This window comes from Miscanthus floridulus, chromosome 1 (assembly GCF_019320115.1).
Source record: "Miscanthus floridulus cultivar M001 chromosome 1, ASM1932011v1, whole genome shotgun sequence".
In the NCBI taxonomy this organism is placed as follows: domain Eukaryota; kingdom Viridiplantae; phylum Streptophyta; class Magnoliopsida; order Poales; family Poaceae; genus Miscanthus; species Miscanthus floridulus.
The window spans coordinates 127,149,051-127,172,884 of NC_089580.1; the positions used below are offsets into that span (position 1 = coordinate 127,149,051).

Below are 23,834 nucleotides of genomic sequence, written 5' to 3' on the forward strand. Positions count from 1 at the left end.
TCCTATCAGCTTATGAGAAGCCGACAGGTGTCTTATCGGCCGTTGAGCATTCGACATGCTGCTATATGTCAAAAAAAATTTGTATAACAACTTCTACATGTGTAATTAATCATTAAAAATATTATTTGAAAATTTTCGTCTTGTGCCCAGTTTAACAGTGCAGTGTTTCTTCCACTCACGGAGACTCAATCTGCTGAATGCCATAGCAGCGAATTCATCACGAAGAGGTATACATAAATTTTTCGGTCATGAAAATTCGTTTGGAGTGAAACAATGCCAAGCAAATTCGGCTTGCCAATGTGTCGCTAAATAATCCCCAAGCATAATTCTACCTTCTACGACGACAAATTGGACAACACCAACCTTTAGCACTCTTCTAAACAGAAGCATTTTCGCATGAGTTCCGTGTAAATTGCTGAACATATGATAGGAACTTAGGAATGGGAATTTCGCAACCTGAAAATATCACGTTGACTGCTTGACACAGCATCAGTATGAACCCTCAGTAGACTGCCGAGTCAACCCGGGCAACGCTACTCCCGGTCTCGTCTTCCTGCCCTACCCTTTCCGTTTCCCAATCCCCAAACGCCGGCCAAACCGCATCCGCGAACCGACGACTCCACAACACAAGCGAAACGGAGGCGGAGCAGAGCAGAGCAGTCATGGCGGCGCCGCCGTCGCACCCGTTCGTCTACATCGACGCGGCGGCTCTCCACTCGCTGCTCCCCTTCACGTCCCTGATCCCGCACCTCCGCGCGGGGCTCGCCCACCCGGACCTCTCCGCCTGCATCCAGTGCCCGCAGCGCGTCTCTTTCCCGCTCCCCACGGCGGCGCCGTCCGCGGCGCTCCTCCTGATGCCCTCCTGGTGCGCGCACCCATCCCTCCCCTACCTCGCGCTCAAGGCCGTCACCTCCTTCCCGTCCAACGCGCCGCGCCTCCCGTCCGTCCACGCCGCCGTCTCCCTCTTCAGCGCCGCCACGGGCGCCCCGCTCGCCTCCATCGACGGCACCGCGCTCACGCTGCGCCGCACGGCCGCCGTCTCCGCGCTCGCCGCCTCCCTCCTCCTCGCCTCCCGGTCCCGCCCGCCCTCGGTGCTCGCGCTCGCTGGTGCCGGCGCGCTCGCGCCCTACCTCGCGGAGGCGCACCTCGCGGCGGTCCCTTCCATCTCCCGCGTCCTCGTCTGGAACCGCACCAGGGCCAAGTCCGCGGCGCTCGTCGCCAGGCTCCGCGAGTCGCACCCGGGCCTCGCCGTCGAGGAGGTGGACGGCGACGGCATGGACGAGGCCGTCGCCGCGGCGGACGTCGTGAGCTGCGCCACGGGGGTCGCGGGAGCCCATCGTGCGCGGGGCGCTGCTGCGCCCCGGCGCGCACCTGGACCTGGTGGGGTCCTTCACGCCCGCGATGCGGGAGTGCGACGACGACGCGCTGCGCCTCGGGAGGGTGTTCATCGACTTCGAGGCGGCCATGGAGGAGGCCGGGGAACTGGTGGGCGCCGTCCAGCGAGGCGTGCTGAGGAGGGAGGACGTGGCCGGGACGCTCTCGGAGCTGGCCGCCGGGACGGTGGTGGGGCGACGGAGCGACGACGAGATCACCGTGTTCAAGTCCGTGGGCACCGCCGTGGTGGATCTCTTGGCGGCGCAGCTGGCCTACGAGACGCACGTCGCCGCAACCAAGGATGCTTGAGCGAGCAGCTTGTTGTTGTAGATGATGCGGCCGGTGTTGCTTTTTCTTCTCCATCCAACGAGTCAGAACTCAGAACACAAATAAACGGATCAGCTCAATCCTTATGCATTAACAAAAGTGGGTGATAGATTCACTTGTTAATGGATTCCAATGAGAATGTATGTACTTCCCGCATCTATATGTCTGTTTGTGCTTACTCATGTTTGTTGGCAAAGTGAATCTTTTAATTGGTAAGTGTTCATAGTTAAAATGGAGCTCCATGGTTCGAACATTCGCTTCGATGCCAGACCAGACCTATCATGATTTTTAGAACCTGTTTGGAATAAAGGATTCTGGGTTCTCTCCCGTGGACGTCATTCATATCTTCTTCTGTGTTCTCTCTCCCTGGCCGCTCCCTCTATGTCCCTTCCTCATACTTTCTGTCCTCGGCGCATGAGTTCATGGAGAGGCCGCAAGCTCCATCCACGATAGGGGCATGTCTTTATTGCCTTGCTTCTTCCACGATCCTGTTCGCTTGGTGTAATTGTGGAGGAATTCGGATGGTTTGGAGGAACGCTGGAGGAATTTGTAAGAGAAAAATACTGTTCGGGATGAAAAAAGAAGCGGATCAAGCCGGGTTTAAGGACACGCGAACGGTGCCCTTAAACCCGGCTTGATCCGCTTCTTTTTTCATCCGGAACAGTATTTTTCTCTCACAAATTCCTCCAGCATTCTTCCAAACCATCCGAATTTCTCCAGAATTCCTCCTAGCGATGGTTTTTTTTTTCCGTTGGCAGTGGTTGCGATTTGCATTGTGAATCGATCAGCTCAAGCCTCAGGAGGAAGGAGAGAAGAACATGCAAGTGCGGGTAGCCGTGATGACTGAGAGAGCGAGCGAGAAATTTGTTTTCCTTTGCGTGTGGTATTATTGGACACTCAGAAATTGATTGTCCTAAGCCAGCTCCTAGAGATGAAAAAGGCTGTTTGCCATATAGTGAAAAATTGCGTGCTCCTGAGGAGAAAAGATTAAAGAATCAAAGTGAATGGTTTGCCCAGGGTGGTAGCCCCTGTAGGAAAAGCTACTACTCTGATGCTTGTGGAAGTTCAGATTCCAGAAAATCTTCTAAAAAAAAGTGACGATAAAGACAAAGATTCTAGAAAAGATGTTGGAGATGGTAGCGGTGTCGAGGCATCCTCACCAATAAGGAACCATGTGCTTAATGATGCTAACATGACTGCAAATGATATGTTTCTGCAAGATTATTCAGTATATGGTAAACAGATTCCTGCCCACACAAAAAAACGTAAATCTGATGAAAACCTGATGGAGAATGTAGCAGAAGTGGATGGAGATGCTATGGAAGTGTTTGATGGGAAGTCGTTGGCTCTAGTTCCGACAGTAAAAGGGAGTTTTGTTCCTCAAGATAGAAGTGAAAGCGGGGCTTCTGAGAGTTCTAAGAAGTTTAAAAATGAAAACGTGGGGCTGTTCCCCAATCCTCGCGTGCCAAGGATTGAGGAACAGCCCGGCAATTCAAGGACTTTTGGATATCTAGAAGCGGGAGGCCCCTGATATTCTTTTCCTATCAAAAACTAAACATGATGTAAATGGTTGGATTGGTTAAGGTGGAAGCTAGAAATGTCGAATTTGGTGACAGTTGACTGTGGGAACTAGCGGGGGTTTGGCTCTTTTTTTTTTTTTGAGAAGAGGGATTGAAGTGGAGGTGAAAAGTTTCTCAAAATATCACATTGACAGTGTGATAGAAGAGCATGATGGGCTTGTGTAACACCCTAAAATTTGCATCATTTAAAAATATGTGAATTTGATTTAATTATGTATTTTGTGAGCATTTAAATTTAGAAAAATAATAACTTTGTTAAAATTAAAATCAAATACAAGGTCCACACACATGTATGTGCATGCATGCTGCTGCATATTTTATTTGTGATGCTTTGGATTGATTGAAATTTGCAAAAGAATTTGAATTTGACTTGAAATTGGATTTAAAATTGTGTTTAAGAAAATAGAAAAAAGATTTTTTATTTTTCCTTTCTTTCTCTTGAATCTGGCTCGTTCCAGCATTCTCTGCCGCCGCTGCCCCACTGAACCTATAGGCCGGCCCAGTTCTTCTCCGCCGAACCCGCTTTTCCCTTTCAGCCCATATCTCCGCGCGGCTCGCTCCTTTGTTTCGGCCTAGCCGAGCAGCACGCCCGCGCTGCACTTCTCTCCTTCCGCGCCCTGTGACGCTGACGAGCCGGTCCCGCATGTCAGGGCCTTCCTCTTTCCTCCGCTCGTGTCCGAGCAAGACACCGCACTGAGCGATGAGTCCGCCTCCGCCCCGACTCCGCCACGCCTGACTTGATCCGCACGTCGAGGCCCCCATAAATAGCGCCCCTGCGTTGCGTCGTCCTCATCTAGCCTTAAAGCATCAGCCGCCGCCCTTGCATTGCGCCAGTCGCCGCCACCCTAGCACCGCCGCCATCACTGCCCGCCTCGCCGAGCACCACGCCGCTCCCGTTCGCTTCACCCCGCGGTAAGCTACTTAGTCGAGTTCGCCTTGCTCTCCTCTTTTCTCTCGGTGCGTTCGGGTTGTTTCTCTGTGGTCCATACGTCATATCCCATGTGTGCCGCCCGCCTCCAACCATGGCGCCGCTGTCAGAGCTCACCGTCCGCTCTCTCTCTCTAGTTTATTTCTAACCGTGCGATCCAAAATCAAGGGCCAAGATTAGAACATACCCCTTCGCTTGTCATTTTGCAACAAGACCCTTATAATTATTTGGATCTTAATCCTTCGTCCCTGCATTTATTCTAAAGAGCCCCTGCCTTTTCTTTAAATTGTATCCGCAATCCTTAGGCAGATTGAAAATCAGGTTTTAATTATTTAAATTCAGAAATTAAGTTTCATCTATTTACAGAACTGCCACTACCTTCTGTAGGCCATAAAATCTCCGTTTTAACTCCGATTTGATCCGTTCAACTTGCGTTAGGTTCGTAATTCCATAATCTACATGTTCATACTACTGTTATATATGTTATCAACTTTTAAAATTCGAGGTTAGATTTAATCTATTATTTTAATAAATAAAATCTTGTTTAATAAATAATTTCTTCGTTTTAGCTCTGATTTTTGTGATCTTCGCTTATGTATGTTCGTGGTGAGACGTAGATTCGTTTTACAAATTTTTTCATCTTGATTTTATGCTATTGTTGTATAGTTCTAATCTATAGCATTTATTTGCTATGCATGATTGCTTATGGATGCTTGTATATTGCTGTGATTATCGAATATAGACAGTGAGCAATTCGTGGGTGATCAAGAGTACTACTTTGATGAGCAGGATCAGTAAGAACACTTTGTTCAATGCAAGTATAGCATGGGATTATTCTTGCTTCCTATCAACTTTAATACATTTAATTCATGTTGCATGTGTCACCTTGATAGGGATTTCTCTAGAATTGGACTTATACCTTGTCTCCTATGGGTTATGCATTGGGTAGCTTTACTAGTGCTCAACTAAACCATGATCTTGTAACTTAACTAATGGTATATACAATAAATATTAAAACATGACTTTTTAGCAACTTGAAAACAGGGGGTTGGAGTATTTAGCTACTTTTTAAATGCTTCAGATTCCTCTCCCAAAGGACTTATCTGTAAGTGATCATCTGGTATTTATAGTACAGCTATGAGGGCTACATGGCTTTGGCTTTAGCTTGGTATGAGGACCTTTTTCTAGCTTGTTCGAGGCTACCTTTATTGGCGTAAGAATGGCTTGGCGAATCAGGTATAGTGCGGCCTCTGTCCCCATGTGTATAGGATGCGCGTCAATGTGCCATTGGGAAGGGGGGCTTTACATCTGTTTGCCGAGTAAATTTAATGGCCCTAACTTGTTAGATGAACCTTTGAAAGGCTTCATAGTGACCCCTGCCTGCTCACCTTAGAAGTGTTTTGGGAGTAATTAACCTAGGCATATGGGTATCATAACTTATAGTAAAAGTGTACAACCTCTACAGAGTGTAAAACTGGTATATTAGTCGTGCTCACGATCACGAGCGGTCTTGGAACCCTTATGGAATAGATGATCACTAAAAATTATCTGTTTATGCTATTCATTATTCATGTTTACATTGATCATGAGTTTACTATGGGATTGAAATAACTTGTTGCTACTCTTATGCTAAAATTATGACAATTAAAAGCTGAATGCTGTTAAACCTATGTCAAGCCTTTTGAGCCTCATGAACCCCATGTTACACTTGTTGAGTACGGTACGTACTTACGCTTATTTATTTTCATTATTTGGATAAAATCCCAGATGGGTAACAAATGGCTATGGTAATGATGACTTTCCTGAGGATTACTAGACTTGTGGTCAACCAGTTGATGTCCCTGTAATATGGAGCTTCCGCGAGAATTTTTCTTTATACTTCTGCTACATTTATGTGAAGACTGTCTTATTATTCGTGATGTAATAAAAACTTGTGATGATACTATTTATAATATGTCGGCTTATATGTGTGACTGATCTCTGGGCGCACATAAGATTTTGCATCCCATTTTATTCTTAAAATCAGGTGTGACAGATTGGTATCAGAGCCGTGTTGATTGTAGGACGCAAGCCTAGTTAGCAATGGTCATTTTAGCTTCTTTTGCTTCACTCATTTCATGCTTCCCATCTCACCCTTGTTATTTGCTAAATTATATGCTTCTTTTGCCTCACTCTGTTATGAAAATTATTGCCTCTAATCTGACTAAATCTAATTTTGTAGATGCCTCGTGCCAATAAGACCGCTTGCATCAGCAACGGAGGTTACTACCTGCCTCGTAGCTTGTATGAGTCCATGGAGCCACGTGAGGAGGAGGAACCCTAGGAGCAAGAAGTTGACTCGCCAGCACCTGCACCTACGCCTGAGCCATTTCAGGAAGTGTCCGAAGAAGAAGAATCCGAAGAAGTGGAGGTCATTGTATTGTCTGATGATGAAGAGGAGGAGGACGTCATTCAAGAAGATCAGCCTACCCCCGCCATGGGATGGACTACAAAGATCTGGTACAAACTGGGGTGTGTGAAAGGATCAAGATACCCAAGAGGGAGGAGGTGAATTGGGCTAATTCTAAAATTCTATGTAATAATTAAACCTACACTTAGCCCACTTCACCCCTTATACCTAGAATGTGTTTCTATTGTTCTACTGCACAAAAGGTTTGCACCCTAGGTTCCAATCCTACTCTAGCATGGTAATTCTAGGAATATAAAGACAAGAAATGAATTGCTCAAATGTAAATGCTCAAAGTAAAGAGAGGGAAAGGAACGCGGTGATATTTTCTCGAGGTATCGGAGAGTCGCCACTCTCCACTAGTCCTCGTTGGAGCACCCGTGCAAGGGTGCAGCTTCCTCTTGATCCGTGCAAGGATCAAGTGCTCTCTATAGGTTGATTCTTCGACATTTCGTCATGGTGAATCGCCCACAACTGCTCACAACTTAAGTTGGGTCATCCACAAGCTCCGCTAGATAATCACCATACTCCCAATCACCACCGTGCCATCTAGGTGATGGCGATCACTAAGAGTAACAAGCACAAACTCTCACTTGACCACGACAAACCTAATGAGAAGAGTGGATGCACACTTGCTACTCTCCTTGCACTAATGAGGATCTTAATCTTGGATTCTCAAATCTCAATCACCTCACTAGGCTTTTGCTCTCCCTTGCACTCTCAAGGTGTTTCTCAGCTGAACAAATGGGTAAGAGACCTCCCTTGAACGAGTGGAGTAAGTATTTATACCCCCTCATTCAAAACATAATGTTTGGAGGCTGAGTTAGCGTCCTGCTGGGTGATCAAACGCTCCGGTCAGTGTGACTGGATGCTCCAATCAGATATACCCACCACTATGTTAGAAAGAGTCATTAAGTTCCGACCGGACTCTGACCAGACGCGTTCGGTCAAGAAAAATGCTCTCTGCAACCTTACTGATGTTGACCGGACGCTGGCACCCAGAGTTCGGTCACTTCACTGTTCAGTGTCCGGTCAGTTACTGGATCCTAACAAGCGTGCGATCAGCCCTGACCGGACACGTCTAGTCAAGAAAATCCCTCTCTGGAACCTTACTGGAGTTGACCAAACACAGGCACCTAGTGTTCGGTCCACTTTCACTTAGCGTTCGATCAGTACCAGATGACTCCAATTGATCAAATGAACTAACCGGACTCACCCTTTAGCGTCCAGTCAATCATTTGACCCTCCATTCACTTCCAACTCGAAATCATATGTGAATGAAGTTTACTCCAATTGATCTTAGGGCTATTCCTGAGCTACCTAGTGCTAGGTTTGACAAGTGTGCACCACACCTAACCCACTAGACTTACCTAGGTCAAGTTACTAGTCTATACCCCCTTAATAGTATGGCCAAAGAAAAAACAAAGTCCTAAACTACTCTAAGTGTCTCTCCATCACCAAATGACACTTAGAACTAGTCCATCCTTAACCTTGTCGTTCATCCTTTGAAAACTAAAATGATTTCCATCGATAGGGGCATGACAACCATGATTGCCCAATCAATTGCCATTACCATGACCTAACTCAAATTGCCTCTACAAAATATACCTTCATCATAGTAATCTCATGTTGTCATTCATCACCAAAACCCAACTAGGGGCCTAGATGCTTTCAATCTCCCCCTTTTTGGTGATTGATGACAACACAACCTCGAGTATGTAGAAGAGATGAGTGAGGTTTTCAACATGCTTGGTTCATATAAGCTTTTGACAGTAAGAGCAAAGGGGTTAGACATGCTTATATGATCCAAACCAATATGGTGTACTCAAAAGATATGAAATAAGCATGAGTACATGAAGTAAAGCTCATTTGAATCAGAGTAAAATGTGGAAGCAATGCAAATGAGCATAACCAAGTGACATGACATATATAAATATATCAAGTAGAGAGCACACATGTCACATAAGTCTCACCATCACAAGTATGTAATGCAATGCATGAAAGAAAATGTGAATGCACATAGTATCACACACAAAGAACCAAAAATAACGAATCACACACTCCCCCTAGATCTAACATACTCGCTCCCTCTCCCCCTTTGGTGTCAAGCACCAAAACCTAAGGGTCAGACGATGGGATAGAAGCAATCGAGTCAGGCGTTGAGGTGCGATGAGAGATCTAGAACTAAGCAGCAGCATCCTCTAACCCTAAACTCTGAGCAGTCTGACCCTCTATCACTAGAAGTGAAGGTGAAGTGGTCTAGGTCTACTCAGTAACTGGCGTAGCTTGTGACTCTAGAAGTATCACTATAGGAAGTGGAGCCACATCAGCCGCTATCGCTGATGATGCAACAGATAAAGGGATCGTCTCTATAGCCCCGATAATAGGAGCAACTATGGTAGAGACAGGGACTCATAACTCAGGAGGTGTAGGCTGCCCTATAAGCTCACTAAAGGTAGCACCAAGACTCCGGGAGACTAGGGTGTCCATCACTAACACTAAAGAACTCTGAGTCAGAGTGAAGCCCATAATAATAAGAGTGAAGTGAGGACCCCGAGCTATCATTGGTGAAGCAAACCACTGGGACACCTTCTCTATAGGTGAAGCAAACTGAGTAGCTGATGGTCCCTAACTCTAAAGCCCACTGGGCTATACAGCTAGAGTCACTAGAGTGGTAGTAGTAGGCTAGCCTAACAGAGGTGTAGACTGCTGAGGAGCAACTCCAATAGCAGTGAATACATGCTACATGAAGCCAAGTAACTGCTGCTGAATCACAAGCTACTACTGCATGGCCTGCTGCTGCCTCTAGAACTCATCCTGTTGAGCCTAAACCTGAGCAAGTGCAGTTGCTGCCTCCTATGCCTGGCGTGCCTAGTCTTGTCTCATCCGCTCAAGTACTACAAGAAGTGCTGGATCTGTCTATGGTGGAGCAAAGCTAGAGCCACTAGCCTCTCTATTGTATGGTCGAGGAGCCTTCTATGGAATTAGTTGATAATCATCATCAGAGCTGTCACTTAGGTCTCTCTCGACGACATCCTCCTGCTGAGCATCAAGCTGCTCCTCTATCGCTGTAATGCCCCTGATGATCTCATCCTGCTAGGCTGCTGTCTCTGGTACCTCTGGGTGATGGCTCGAATGTCGAGGAATCCTGGCATGACTGTGACACAGCATCTAGGTCATGTCATATGATGAAAACTCAGTAGTTACACCTATGTACTCTGCCATTGTCTTAGGAGACTTCTATGTAATTGCCTTTCAGATTAGGAAAGTGATCCAATGAGCATAAGATAGCTAACAATGACCCTTGAAGCCCTCTACTAGTGTATCCTCCATCTCTGAAAGTATCACATCCCAAATATCAAAGACTGACTGAGACACCAGGTGATACATTAGCCACAACTGAATGCGAGTCAAACCCTCATGGTAACCCATCCTCAGGAGCAGAGTCATCCTCATAATAGCATCAAGAAGTTGAGCTATAGGAGTAAGGTCACGTGGTGTCCTGCTTGACCCCTCACCAAATGGCTCTATGAAGCAAGGTCTGACAATATCTATAGGTGGCACAAGTCCGCTGTGAGGGCGTCTTGGAGGCTCTGTCTTTCCATAGCATACCTCATGAAGGCAAATAGGGCACTCAAGAATCCTCAGTATCCCTCTAACCCTTGAGCTCTAGAGCCTATAGTCATGGCCTCTGAAAGCAAAGTATATGAATCTGTGCCTCGGGTCAATCCAAAGAGAGGAGTAAAACTCATGGACCCATGATAAAACAAAGTGGCTAGCCCATCCAAGAAGATCTATCAAACCTAGCAAGTAAGAAGAGGATGGATCTGCTTGCCTACAGCTACAACTAGAGACTCTATGGAGTAGACTCTCTAAGATCTGAAGGCAACTCCACTATTAAGATAAGCATTATAGAAATCCTCCTACAGCACGGTGTAGAAGTTCTCTAAAGCACGCTCATCCTACCTCGGTGGAAACCAATCCTCAAACTAGATGAAGCGGAGCTACTGCACCTGTCTAGCTATGGCTGCCCTGAGGTCAAGGTGAACCACTGGAGGTGGACCCTATGGTCTGGGAGGTGGATGAGAGCCCCTCCTCTATGTCTCAGGCCTCGGTGACACCTAAGTACGTGTGTGACTAGAGCGTCGAAGCTGTGGCTGTGTTGCCTGCACTATCTCCTCAACATGCTCTACCTACTAAGTACCCTCTGTCTACTCTACCGGCTATGTTTGTTGCTCAGTCTCCCCCTGAGTCTGACTCTCATCTAAAGAAATACACCATCTATCGGTGTTTCGTACGAGCACTAGCAAGTAAATTTATAGTAATGCGCGTTAGGCTCGGATGGTGCACTAAAGGACACAAGATTTATACTGGTTCGGGCCGAATGTCCCTACATCCAGTTTGTTGTTGCTCATGTTATTAGCACCATGAACGGTCTGTAGTAAGGGGTATAAACGATCAAGAGAGGGACTGATCCCAAGTCTCTGATGGAAGGGTTGAAAGGAGGTCAAGAGCTTCACAGCAACTTGACTGTGTGTATGTGTGTCTTCCTGTTCGGTTCAAAGTCCGTCCCCTTTGATGGAGGAAGCGCATCCCCTTTTATAGAGGAAGGGGCTGGCTTTTACAAGGGTGAGGGTTTAGGATGTATACTCTACTTAGTCTTGTGGCTCATGTCTACCTGGCCTGGTTCTTCATTCTGATGAGTACGAAGGAAGATAAGCGCCTACAATATTGTCAATGTCTCTGTAGAATGTCAGGTTGATTATAGAATGCTGCCCTGTGTAGGGTATGGGCTGTAGTACAGTGGTTTTGACTTATTGGCCTCTCCTAGCCTTGCTCTGCACGCCTTCTAGTTCTTGTGAGTCTTTGTCGGAGGGATGAGGGGTCAGGGTCCGGAGCGACGCCGTGGTCAAGGCCTTCTGACTTGGCGGACCTAAGGGGTCAGGAAGCGGGTGCCACTCCCTCGGGTCCATAGCGTGGTGATGGAATGTCCGTCATGCATGGAGATAGTAAATCCTTTTCTAGAGCATAGCGGTTGTCGTATATCTTCATCGAGTTCTGTGTCCCAGGGCTAAAGGCGGTGCCTACAATTCTACAGGGCGAGGAGCACGCACCTGTACAACCTTTCGGGCTCTGCGGTGCCCAGAAGGGTCTAAAGCACCTGTCCTGTCATCCCCTGGCAGTACTTTTCCTACCAGGGCGCAGGGTATGGTCCTTGGAGCCATGGTTGACCCAAACGTCTTGTCCTGCCCTGTACCTATCATCTTGAGGGAACAGGGAGAAGTTGTTAGGTAAGATGAATCTGGTCTTCAGATATGGAGCAGGGTGAGGCTCGTTCCTTGCAGTTGAGCGAAACGGAGACCAATCCCTATCTCTAGGGCAAGACCATCCCTGCCCCTCTGGGGTCAAGCGAGGCGAAATCTATCCCTCAACCCTCGGGCGAGACTGAGCCCGCCCTAAAGGCGTCGGGCGAGATGGAAACTAGCCCTGAGCCCTTGGGCGAGGCAGAGCCACCTCAAAGGCGTCGAGCGAGATGGAGACTAACCCTGAGCCCTCGGGTGAGGCAGAGCTATCTCAAAAAGGCGTCGGGCGAGGCGGAACCAAACCCCTGTCATTCGAACAAGGGACGAAACGACGCTCTTGTGCATCCAGAAGTTTTTAACATTCGGTGGTTTTTGGTTCCACCTTCTGGGGTACCCCAGTATTGGGTCCCCGACAGTAGCCCCCGAGCCTCTAGGTGATTCGAGTAGAACCACCTAGAGGGTGTTTTTTGATTTCGTCGAAGTTACTTTGTCGAAGGGTGCGCGCGAGCGCACCCGATGGGTGTAGCCCCCGAGCCCCCGAGTGATTCGAATAGAGTCGCCCGGAGGGTTGTATTGGTCCCTTCGCGGGTAAGGCTGAAGGACTTAGTTTTTTGTCAACTGGATGTTTTTCTGAGAGGGTCGTGGCATCCGTTTACGGGGAACTCATTTAGGGCTGACCTAACTGGTGCTTCTGCCCTTGATTTTGGATCGTTCACGGATCCTTCCTTAGTTGGGCTGACCGCCAAGCTTCTGGGCCCTAGGTGGGCCAAAGTGAAAAAGGGGCCTTCGTGGCTCGTGTTTCTCAGGTGGGTAAAGAGTCCGGATTCGCCTGGGGAAGGTGAACCATCCATCGTGATTTTTGGGATGAGAGGATAGGGACTACGGGCGCATGTCCTGCGACGTGATGCGGTGGCGTTCATGGTAGGCCCGGTGATCGAGGTGGACAGTTGCCCTTCTCGTGTCCATCGCCCCCTATAAAACCACGGGGTTCGCCCCTAAGGTTCCATATTTTGCTCCCCTGCCTTTGCGTTCTGAAACATCCACCGCCAATCGCCCCAGCCTCCTGTGCCCATATCGTCACCATCGACCAGCTTGCGCTTGTGTTGCAGCCGCCATCAAGCTCACACCTGCCCTCCTCCCTCATTGCTTTAATGGAGTTGTGGGGCAGATCTAGCATCACCTCATGGCGTTTGGAGGGCCTCGTCCGCCATGGCCTTCTCTGCCCACTATCTGCCGTCTAGGAGTGGCTGCTACCTGGCGACGAGGGTGAGCCGGTGCCGCCCGAAGGGTATGTTGTCTCTTTCACCATCTTTCATGAGCGGGGATTCGTGGTACCCGTGCATAGATTCCTTCGGGGGCTGCTGGATTATTACGAGGTGGAGCTGCAGCATCTAACTCCCAATGGGATTCAACACATGGCAGCATTTGTTGCCCTGTGCGAGGGTTTCCTAGGGATCGATCCCCATTTTGATCTATGGTGATATTTCTTTAACATTAGTTTGTCGAAGAGGAAGATTGGGGGGAAAGATGTGAACGCGTCGATGGGATGTGCCAGCATTCATCTATGCCATACCCAGTCGAGGGGTTACCCATACATGCGTCTGGCGACATCCAACAAGGGATGGCACTCACAGTGGTTTTATGTTAGGGATGATGTGAGTGCCACCCTTCCGAGGTACACTGGATGCCTTATTGTAGATGCTCTGGAGTCGTGGAGCTAGGGCGTCTAGTCCAAAGACAAGAAACACCTCTCCGACCTTCTCTCCGCCCTCCAAGCCCTGAAGGATCGGGGTGTAAAGGGGATGGGGATTATCGGCGCCTATCATGCGAGGAGGGTGGCACCACTGATGGCGCGCGTGCTTCCCCTACATCGGATGATGCCCGGGATGTCATTCGAAGGGACGGTGCTCGTTGACGAGGCGCTCCCTTACTCGAAAGTGGCGTAGCGCATTAAGGAGGCGATGGAGCCGACGAAGGATTCCACCGGCAGGGTCCTCAACATCGTGTATCTGGTGCCTGGACATCCCCCAATGCGGCTGGAGCCTAGGTTCTTTGAATTCGTAAGCCTTCTTCTCTCGTGCTCTTTTCTTTTTTCTGAATCTCTATTTTTTGATACTCGCCTTCATGGCGTTGGAACCAGCTGAGGGGGCTAGTCTTCAAGGACAGTCTGGTTCCACTGCCCAAGGACAAGGCCGTGGTGGTAGCGAATCGACTCATGGCCAAATAGGACAAGAAAGCAAGAGAGCAAATGAAGAAGGCGAAGCGACTGAAGTAGGAGGCACGGGATCGGGGAGAGGATGTGCGCAGTGAGGATGAAGACGATGACGATGATGATGACGACGAGGTAGCCATCGGCGTGGATTGGGACGTCCTGGAGGACGAGGACACGCTGACAAGTGGGCACCCATCCATGCAGGGACCCTTCCCTTTCCACGCGGAGGGAAGTGAATCGATGAGGTCGGTGGAGGCCGGCGAGTCCGCCGCTTCGCACGGCATGCCGACCGAGGACCGGTGGGTGGAGGAAAGCGGGCCTACCACTGCCGACCCCGAAGCGACGAGGGAGGGGAGTGGCTCTAGTGCCACACCCCATGAGACGATGGAGGGAAGCGGGTCTGGTGCCACGCCCCATGAGACAATAGAGGGGAGCGGGTCTGGTGCCGTGCCCCATGAGATGAAGGAGGGGAGTGGGTTTGGTGCCACGCCCCACAAGGTAAGCCTCCCTACCCCAGAGCAGGGGGTAGGCTCGAAACGGTCCCGCCTAGATGAGTCGAGGCAGGGATCTAGGGATCCATCCCCAAAACGCTTCCGCCGGCCGAGGACGTCAACGTGAGCTACTAATTCCCCTGTTTTCATCCTTTTTCCATTTCTATTTTGATCTAATCATTAATACCTTTGTGCAGGTTCTTGCGGACGGGTCACCCCCTGGGGCTGGCGCCCAAGAAGAGCCTCGCCATTCAAGCGGGATAGATGGCGTCGCCTGGAGTCACCCCCGTTTCAGGCAAGAGTGGTGCCGACGTCGGGGCCGCGTTGGCCGACCCAACGGCGTCCGTGGTGGCTCCCATGCCCGCGGAGGTTACTGAGCAGGCGGCCTCCTCCATGGCGGACGTGGAATAGTCGGCCAAGGGCCGCATACCACCGGTGGAGGTGGTCGTGACTGCGCCAAGCCAGGATCAGCCGGGCATGGTCATGGTGGTGCTCGAGGGCATAGTGCAATCCGTGCCACCAGGGGCCCAGGTGGATCCGCCCGTGGCGCTCGAAGCAACCTAGACGGAGGAGGGTCCAGCCGGAGGGTCCTTGAGTGTGGCGGTGGTGCCGCACAGGGTCAGGAGGGAGCCACCCTCGGCCCCTTTGTCAGGAGGAATCTGCTCCCCCACGCAGGGGGAGCCACCGCTTCAGTGGATGGCCGCCTAGGACCCGACGTCAACTCTGTTCTCGCTTGATGATCATTCTGAGAGCATGGAGCGGGAGGGTCTTGACATCAGAATTTCAACCATGCTGGAGGCCCTAGACCAGGCCAGAGGAGCCCTGCGTGAAATTGTCGTTCCTACTACCTAGGTATTCGCTTGATTTTCTTCTTTCTCCGCATGTTTTTGTGTTTTCGCATTTCTGATTCCAGTCTTCTTCCTCTTTAGGTTCTTGTTGCTTGTAGCCAGAATAAATCCTGATTCCTCTGCGAGCAGAAGGCAGAGTGGGATCGCCTCTCCGAGGAGGCCCGGCTATGAGCAGACATGGCCACATAGCTTGCTACTGCCCAGGAGCGGGAGGCCCAGGCACGTCAAGACGTGGAGGAGGCCCACGGGATGTTCGAGGATTTGTTGGCGAGGTCCAAGCTGGATGGGGAGGAGATCGCCAGGCTCCAAAAGGAGCGAGACGAGCTACTGTAGAGGAATGTTGTGGCTAATGAGAAGGCCAGTGAAGTCCTAAAGGAGCTAGAGATGGAGCAGGATCTCCAACAGAAGGCCGAGAGTAGGGCCATGGCCCTTTAGCAGAAGGTGGATGAGGATGTCGAGGTGGTCCGCTCTCTCTAGGCAGAGCTTAGTGATGCGGTGAGCCGAAGGTTGAGCGCCGAAAACATCTCCGTCAAGCTGGAAAAAGAGGCTGCCTATGCATGAAGGGCCCTTCAGGTTGAGAGCGCTGAGCACAATCTTCTGCAAGCTGTGGTCGGGGTGGTCCTCAATGCCCTGAAGGTGACAGAGCCGGTGGAGACCAGCCCGCTTGTGGCTCGTGCCGCAGGTATCATGGCTCAGGTGGGCTAGCTTGAGGAGAGTGCCTTTCATGCCGGGATCACCCAGTCCTTCACCGTCGCCCATGCTCATTACGAGAAGGAAATCAACCTGAAGGTGATGAGCGAAGGCTTCTCATCCACCTATGAGGATGATGAGCTGGAGGAAATGGAGAAGATGGTTGTTCCCCTTGCGAAAAACCTAGCGGATAATCTGAAAGAGATGGTTCTCCCTTCGTGGGAGTAGTTAGTCAAACAATTTTGAGAACAACTTATATGTAATATGTGGACAAGTGTCGGTATTTTTTGAGTCTGGATGCGGTTTCGCGATTTTGTGTCGTAATTTTGTTTTGTTTGATTTTTTGCGATCTTCCCAATCTGTTCCCCCGAATCATGCCGCTGGTCTTGATGCGAGGAGATTGTTTCGAAAGAAAGAAAGGAAGGTAGCCATACCTTAACCAGCCCTAGGTCCGACCCCCTGCATTTGCTAGGGTCGAGGGTTATTGGAGATCAGAACTGTGGTTTTGGTGATAGGGTCGACGAAGTCCTTGGATGACATTGCAATATTCCCCGCCTTGTCTTCCAACAGAAATCCCCAACTAGGGATTCTATGGGCTCGGCAAGGTGGGACCTTCGAACCTGTGTCCCTGTATTGATTGGCTCAAGCCTCCAAGCCTTGTCAGGGTCTGATAGGGGGCAGCTGTAATTTGCGTGTTACCCCATCCTCGATTTTCGCAATCGGAGGGGCTGAGTAAATGACAGTTGCCTCGACGGCTTGAGTATCGCGCTCAACGAGCTCACTAACGGGTACATTCATGTGGAATCTGGGTCCATCATTTGCTGATGGGGTCGGCAGAGCCCTCTGGTGGCACTCCACAACTTCTTAACCCACCTCCCGGTAGATGCCCGAGCCGTTCGATAGGCTCAGGCGGCCCGATGGCCTCTCCTCGATGGAGATTCTGTGGGTTTGGCTCGGCGTTAGAATCGAACGAGAAAAGGTCGAGACGTCCTTGTCCGCTTCTGAGCGGAGTCGGGCAGGGCTGCTGGGGCTTGTCTCAGTTATTTCTCCCTGGCTCTGTTTGGCATGAGGTGGCCTCGAGCCCTTCGCAGACCGACCTTCGAACCTCGGCCTATGGTCACCTATATCGAATGAGGCGATGGCCGTTTCGTGATGCAACACGAAGCGTTGGGATGTTTTGCATATGTATAATATAATCAAAATGAAGGCTCGGTAATGTTACCTGGGCGGTATGAGTGACGAAAAGCTCCTACCTGATGTGTTCATGCGGGGTTCGGACCCTGATGTTTGCGATGAGGTTGGAGTAACCTGCATAAGAATCGCTATTCTTTGTTTTTCATATCTCGGTGGTGATCCGAGCCGTTTAACTAACTTGGGCAACCTGACAGCTTCTTCTTTGGGAGAGACTCTGTAGGCAGACCCCTCCGAACCCTTTTTGAGAAGGTAGACATTGAAGCTAGAGATGCGAGGGGCGTTGAGCATGATTTTTCTGGTGAACAGAAACACCATAGCTACCGAGGCGTAGGGTCTGCTAGTTCGTCCAGTTTTTACTCAAAGTTTTATGCTCATATTTCGCATCCTTAGTTTCAAGTGTATGGAGGGGGTCGGGTGAGGAGGAAGTCTAGATTGGTAGACATCCTCGGCAGCCCTCGATTGATGTTCGTATTCCTGCCGTTTGACAGGGTCGGAAGCCCAAGAATCAATTTTTAACGCGTAAAGTAAGAAAGCAGAGATGCTTATCTTTCTTTGGGCATTCATTCGTCGTCTCTTCTGGGCCGGATGGCCGGCCTAGGAGATCCAAAAGGTCCTATCATTGGATCGTCCCGTGGTCCTGCATGGGGAGGCGAAGGGTTGTCTGCCTATGTGGGCTCCTTAATTACCGCATCCGGAGCGGGTCAGTGGTAGACCATACCCAGGCAGTGTTCAGTTTGACCAAGGGGGGACGCCTCATCGACTGGGGTGCGTCCTGTCAGTTCCGGTGCGTCCCCTCAAGTGTCAATCAGTGTTGATTCCGTATTTAAAGAGGGGAATAGAGAGGGTTTTTCGTCCAACCTTTCGCCTTTCCTTAGCTACAACACCTCCTCTTTAAATACGGAGGGGGAGGGGAGTTCTCATCCCACCTCCTCTTCTACCTCCGAGCCACTATCTCTCCTTCTTCTTCCTTTCCGCCGAATGTCATCATCCATGCGTCGCGGTGGTTCCTGAGTGAGGAAGAGTAATGCCAGAGAGAGAAAACTTATAGATTCGCTCGTGAATCTAGAGCATGATGTCGAGCCAGAGGTTATCCAACGTAGATGAGATGGTGCATGCCGCCCTTGCTGAGGAGTCGCTGCTGCTAAAGGAGAAGAGGCGCCGGTGGGTGTCGTACGTCGTCGACTACGCCATCGTCCGCTGTGCTCCTCCTTTGGTGGGAGGCATTTCCTGCCCATACGCCATTGTCAAGGTTATGGCTGGGGATGATGGCGTAGTCCCCGGACGCCCTGGCGGAGGCGTCGCTGTTGAGATTACGGCTGACGATGATGGCATAGTCCTCGGACGCCCCGGCGGAGGCGTTGCAGATGGCGGTAGCTTCGAGGATCCTATGAAGCGGTGAGATATCTGGATGTCGCCGATGGAGAGCATGGCACGACAACCGCAGTAGATGAGCTGGCCCGTGTACATGCCCCGAGCGTCGCCGATGGAGAGCGTGGTGCGGCGACCATAGTAGACAAGCTGGTCCGTGTACATGCCCCAAGCATCACCGATGGAGGGCGTGGCACGGTGACCGCAGTAGACGAGCTGGCCCATGTACATGCCCCGGGCGTCACCGATGGAGAGCGTGGCACGGCGACCGTAGTAGTACTTGTAGTAGAGCTAAGCAGAGACTGTAATTGAATAACTTTGTGGGGAAGCCCCCAAGTAAACAGTCCTCTGAATTTACAAGTATATTGTTCCTTTTTGTAATGAAATCGCTTTGTAAGTGACGAATTTGTGCAAAAAATGAACAAATTTACCTCTTTTGCTTATGGCAAGCAATTTTTTATCTTTCTCCTTTTGGTAGAAATGATTCTAGTGCTTTCCGACCCTACTCACGGTCTAAGTCATAAGAACCTAGGAACATGGGCGAACTAATTCTGATTGAACTGGTGAGCAAAGAGGTTGCAGCCGCTGGGGCGTGGGTGTCCTGCAGTCCTACCAGTCGTATTCAGAATTGGTTCCCAAAATCTTAGCCCTTAGGACTCATTTTTTAGAGGAATGGAAAACTTAGAGAATGTTTATAACCATAACATAGGAGGTTTTTGCAAGCGTAATACTTGTATTACATATGTCATATGTTATGATGACATGCCAGCCCCCGAGTGAGGTCTGACCCCTCGTGATTTGCAGGGGTCAGAAGTCACTAAGGATCGGGGTTTTGTTATGACAAAATCTGATAAGGAAGAGTGTAAGCTTATTTTAAGGATAGAAACGATGTAGCTGCTCGATGTTCCAGGCGTTGGTGAAGACCTCACCGTTGATGGTTTTCAACCGGTAGGCGCCTAGGCGAAGTACTTCCACGACGACGTAGGGCCCTTCCTAGGGCAGGGAGAGTTTGTGGCGGTCCTTGTTGCTCTGCACAAGACAGAGGACGAGGTCTCCGACATTGAAGGCTTGACCCCACACCTGTCGGTTGTGGTACCGTCGCAACGCCTGCTGGTACTTAGCCGAACGGAGGAGGGCGACATCGCGGGCTTCTTCTAGCTAGTCCATGGCATCTTGGTGGGATGCCTCGGCTCCTTGTTTGTCATATGCTCTGATTCTTGGTGCTCCATAGTCAAGGTCCGTTGGAAGAATGGCCTCGGAACTATAGACCATGAAGAAGGGTGTGTAGCCGGTGGCCTGGCTAGGAGTTGTCCTTATGCTCCAAAGCATGGCCGGGAGCTCAGTGAGCTAGCACACATCGAACTTGTTCAACCGGTTGAAAATTCTGGGTTTGAGGCCCTGAAGGAGCATGCCGTTTGCGCGCTTGACCTACCCATTCGTTCGGAGGTGTGCGACGGCTGCCCAATCGATTCGGATGTGTTGTTCATCACAGAATCGAATGAATTTCCTGCCAGTGAACTGCGTGCCGTTGTCTGTGATGATGGAGTTCGGTACTCCAAAGCGATGGGTGATGTCGAGGAAGAACAGCACCACTTGCTCAGATTTGATCACGAATATTGGTCAAGCTTCAATCCATTTTGTAAACTTGTCTATGGTGACAAGCAGGTGGGTGAAGCCCCCGGGCACCTTTTTGAGTGGTCCAACTAGGTCGAGCCCCTAGACCGCGAAGGGCCACGTGATGGGGATCATCTGGAGAGCCTGGGCTAGGAGGTGTGTTTGCCGAGCGTAGTACTAGCACCCCTCGCAGGTGCGTACAATTTGCTCAGCATCGGCTACTGTGGTGGGCCAGTAGAAACCTTGTCGGAATGCATTCCCAACCAAAGTTCTTGGTGCGGCATGATGACCGCAGACTCCACCATGGATGTCGCCCAGCAGGAGTTTTCCCTGTTCGCTAGGGATACAGAGTTGTAGAATCCCGATGTGACTCCGTTTGTAGAGTTCGCCCTCTACAAGAACGAAGGACATGGCACGTCGTGCGAGCCATCAGGCTTCCATCTTGTCTGCCGGTAGTATGTTGTGGAGGAGCTAGTCGAGGTACAACGTTCTCCAGTCATCGGGAGGGTCAGACTCTGCTACTGGGTCCTCTTCGAGCTCCATGACCTTGGGGTTGGGTGGAGCAGTTGGAGGATCGGCCCCTAGGGTCAGACTAGATGGGCCATCGTCGGCTTGTTTTGACCTCATGTAGCATACCGAGGGTTTGTGTTGGTCGTTGGCAAAGACGCCTGCTAGGACTGGCTCTCGGCTAGATGCTGCTTTCGTAAGCGTGTCGGCTGCTTCGTTGAGGTGCCTTGGGATGTGATTGAGTTCGAGGCCGTCGAATTTGTCCTCCAGCCGTCGGACCTCTTGATACTATGCCTCCATCTTGGTGTCGTGGCAGCTTGACTCCTTCATGACCTAGTTGACGACTAGCTAGGAGTCGCCTCTGATGTCAAGGTGTCGGATGCCCAGCTCGATGGTGATTCATAGGCCGTTGACGAGCGCTTCATATTCTGCAGTATTGTTTGATGAGGGGAAATGGAACCGAACCATGTACCTCATGTGGACCCCGAGGGGAGATATAAAGACTAGTCCTGCTCTGACGCCCTTCTTCATCAGCGATCCGTCGAAGTACATTGTCCAGTACTCTTGATCGATGGGTGCTAGTGGCATTTGGATCTCGGTCCACTCCACGATGAAGTCAGCCAGTACCTGAGATTTGATTACTGTTTGGGGGGCATAAGAAATGCCTTGATCCATTAGCTCGAGTGCCCACTTTGTGGTTCTTCCTGTAGCGTCATGGCTATGGACAACCTCACCGAGGGGGAACGACGTCACTACTGTCACGGGGTGTGACTTGAAGTAGTGGCGCAGCTTTCTCTTGGTGATGAGAACGGTGTAGAGGAGTTTCTGGATTTGGGAGTAGCGAGCTTTGGAGTCAGATAACACCTCACTGATGAAATATACAGGGCACTGCACCTTGAAGGCGTGCCCCTCCTCCTCTCGTTCTACCACTAAGGCAGAGCTAACCACTTGGGTGGTGGCCGATATATATAGTAGGAGGGATTCTTCGTTGCATGGAGGAACTAGGACCAGAGGTTTAGTCAAAAATCATTTAACCATGTCAAGCGCTTCCTAAGCCTCGGTTGTCCACTCGAAGTGGTCAGATTTCTTTAGCAGTCTGTAATACCCAGGCCCAGGGCTTAACATGATTAATAGGATACTCATACCAATAAGTTACAACTTCTTTTCTGGAAGCCCATCTCTAAAGAACTCTAAGGTTAAGCGTGCTTGCTCTAGAGCAATTTCAGGATGGGTGACCGACCGGGAAGTCCTTCCTGGGTGCGCATGAGTGAGGACAAAGTGCGCAGAAAAGACTTATGTGGGTCTGTGAGGGTAGTCTATGTCCGAGAAAAGCTGCCAGATGTAAGCGGGCCCGGCCTTGTAGAGGCGGGACGTTACAGAATGGTATCAGAACCGACCCTTGCGGTTTCATGGGCGCATGTGTCAGTTGCGCAGGCATGGTGCGCATGGCTGGTGTGGACCCAGAGTGGTCACCCAGCATGGCACATGCGCTGGCATTGGACACACGGACGTGGCCAAGAGGGGATGTTCCTAGCCTGGGGTTGACTGATAAGGACGTCGGTCTCCTAAGGGTGTGAGGATGTAACACCCAAGCCCAGGGCTTAACATGATTAATAGGATACTCATACCAATAAGTTGCAACTTCTTTTCTAGAATCCCATCTCTAAAGAACTCTAAGGTTATTGCTTGGTCTAGAGCAATTTCAGGATGGGTGACCGACCGGGAAGTCCTTCTTAGGTGCACATGAGTGAGGACAAAGTGCGCAGAAAAGATTTATGCGGGTCTGTGAGTGTCGCAGAACCGACCAATTTATAAGAATACAAGTACAATGGCAATCCGCAAGCGGTCGCACTATCATACTTGAACCCATATAAACCCGGTAGTCCGTCGAGTACCACGACGGGTCTCGATAAACGATTTACAACAACCAAGATCGTACAAGATTCAACATACATGCCACATATTACATAAAGTTCACAAATACTTTTCATCATCAGAGTACGAATAAAAGTTATTACAAACCGAGTTTGATAAATAAAGCGGAAGCAAATAAGTTCGAAGATAAAGTTTCCAACATAGTTTGATACAGTGCCAAGCCAGATCGTGGTCCACAAAAGCAAAGATAGGAATTACTAAAGAAGCCTGCCCAAGGCTTACTCCTCATCCACAGCGGGATAGAAGCAACTCTTGTAATAACCATGATACACAGTGCCATCTGCAACAATGAGAAAATAAACCCTGAGTACGAGAAGATACTCAGCTAGACTTACCCGTCATGAACCAGAAATAAAATGACTCCAAGGATTATGCAAGGCTGTATAAGTGGACATAACTTGACAACATTTTGCGTAAAGGCGATTTACCCATTGTGCAATTATAATTCCTTTATCAAGTTAATTATAACTATCCATTTCTAGATTCGCAACTATCCTGTGCCAAACATGTGGTATATCATTTAGAAGCATACAATAGTAACCATAGCAGGTATTGTAGTTCCATATTCATCTGAACCATCATGTTTCATAATATAGTTACTATGATGTTGGGACTAGCCAAGTTTCTCACTATCTGGGAGAGACGGCGATTTGAATTGATTTCAACCAGCTGGGAATTTATTCCTAACACAAACCCAGATCTACCAGCCACGATAGTCTAAGGTCACCTTTGGTACAACTCAGGTACACATTTCGTGGGTCCGTACCACGCCGCATAATCTGGAACACCAGATGCCAGGATGCTCAGGCCAAGCCTGCCCTTGGGCTCAGTCTGATCGTTCCCCGGAAGGAGCGCACAACAGAACGGTTCCTGGCCTAAGTTGAATTACTCGGCTTCGCGATCGGAACGAGTTATCCGGCCAGCTAAGTGAGAGGCATGCGTTCAATCTTGTCAGAAGCGCCAACAACGGTATGGTCCTTAATCAACACAGACGGGGATAAATCCACACCCAAGACC

The 23,834-nt window shown here is 49.8% G+C and overlaps 1 protein-coding gene and 1 pseudogene across 1 annotated transcript; both read left to right on the forward strand.

Annotated features, from left to right (window-relative positions):
• Positions 1-537: 537 nt before the first annotated feature.
• Positions 538-1,883, forward strand: LOC136493079 (protein SAR DEFICIENT 4-like). Its single transcript, XM_066489124.1, is given in 2 exon segments — positions 538-1,319; positions 1,321-1,883. Coding segments are annotated over 2 exon segments (1,020 nt in total). The 5' UTR covers positions 538-662; the 3' UTR covers positions 1,684-1,883.
• Positions 1,884-2,752: 869 nt separating this feature from the next.
• Positions 2,753-23,834, forward strand: part of LOC136462895 (uncharacterized) — a 73,573-nt pseudogene continuing 52,491 nt past the window's right edge.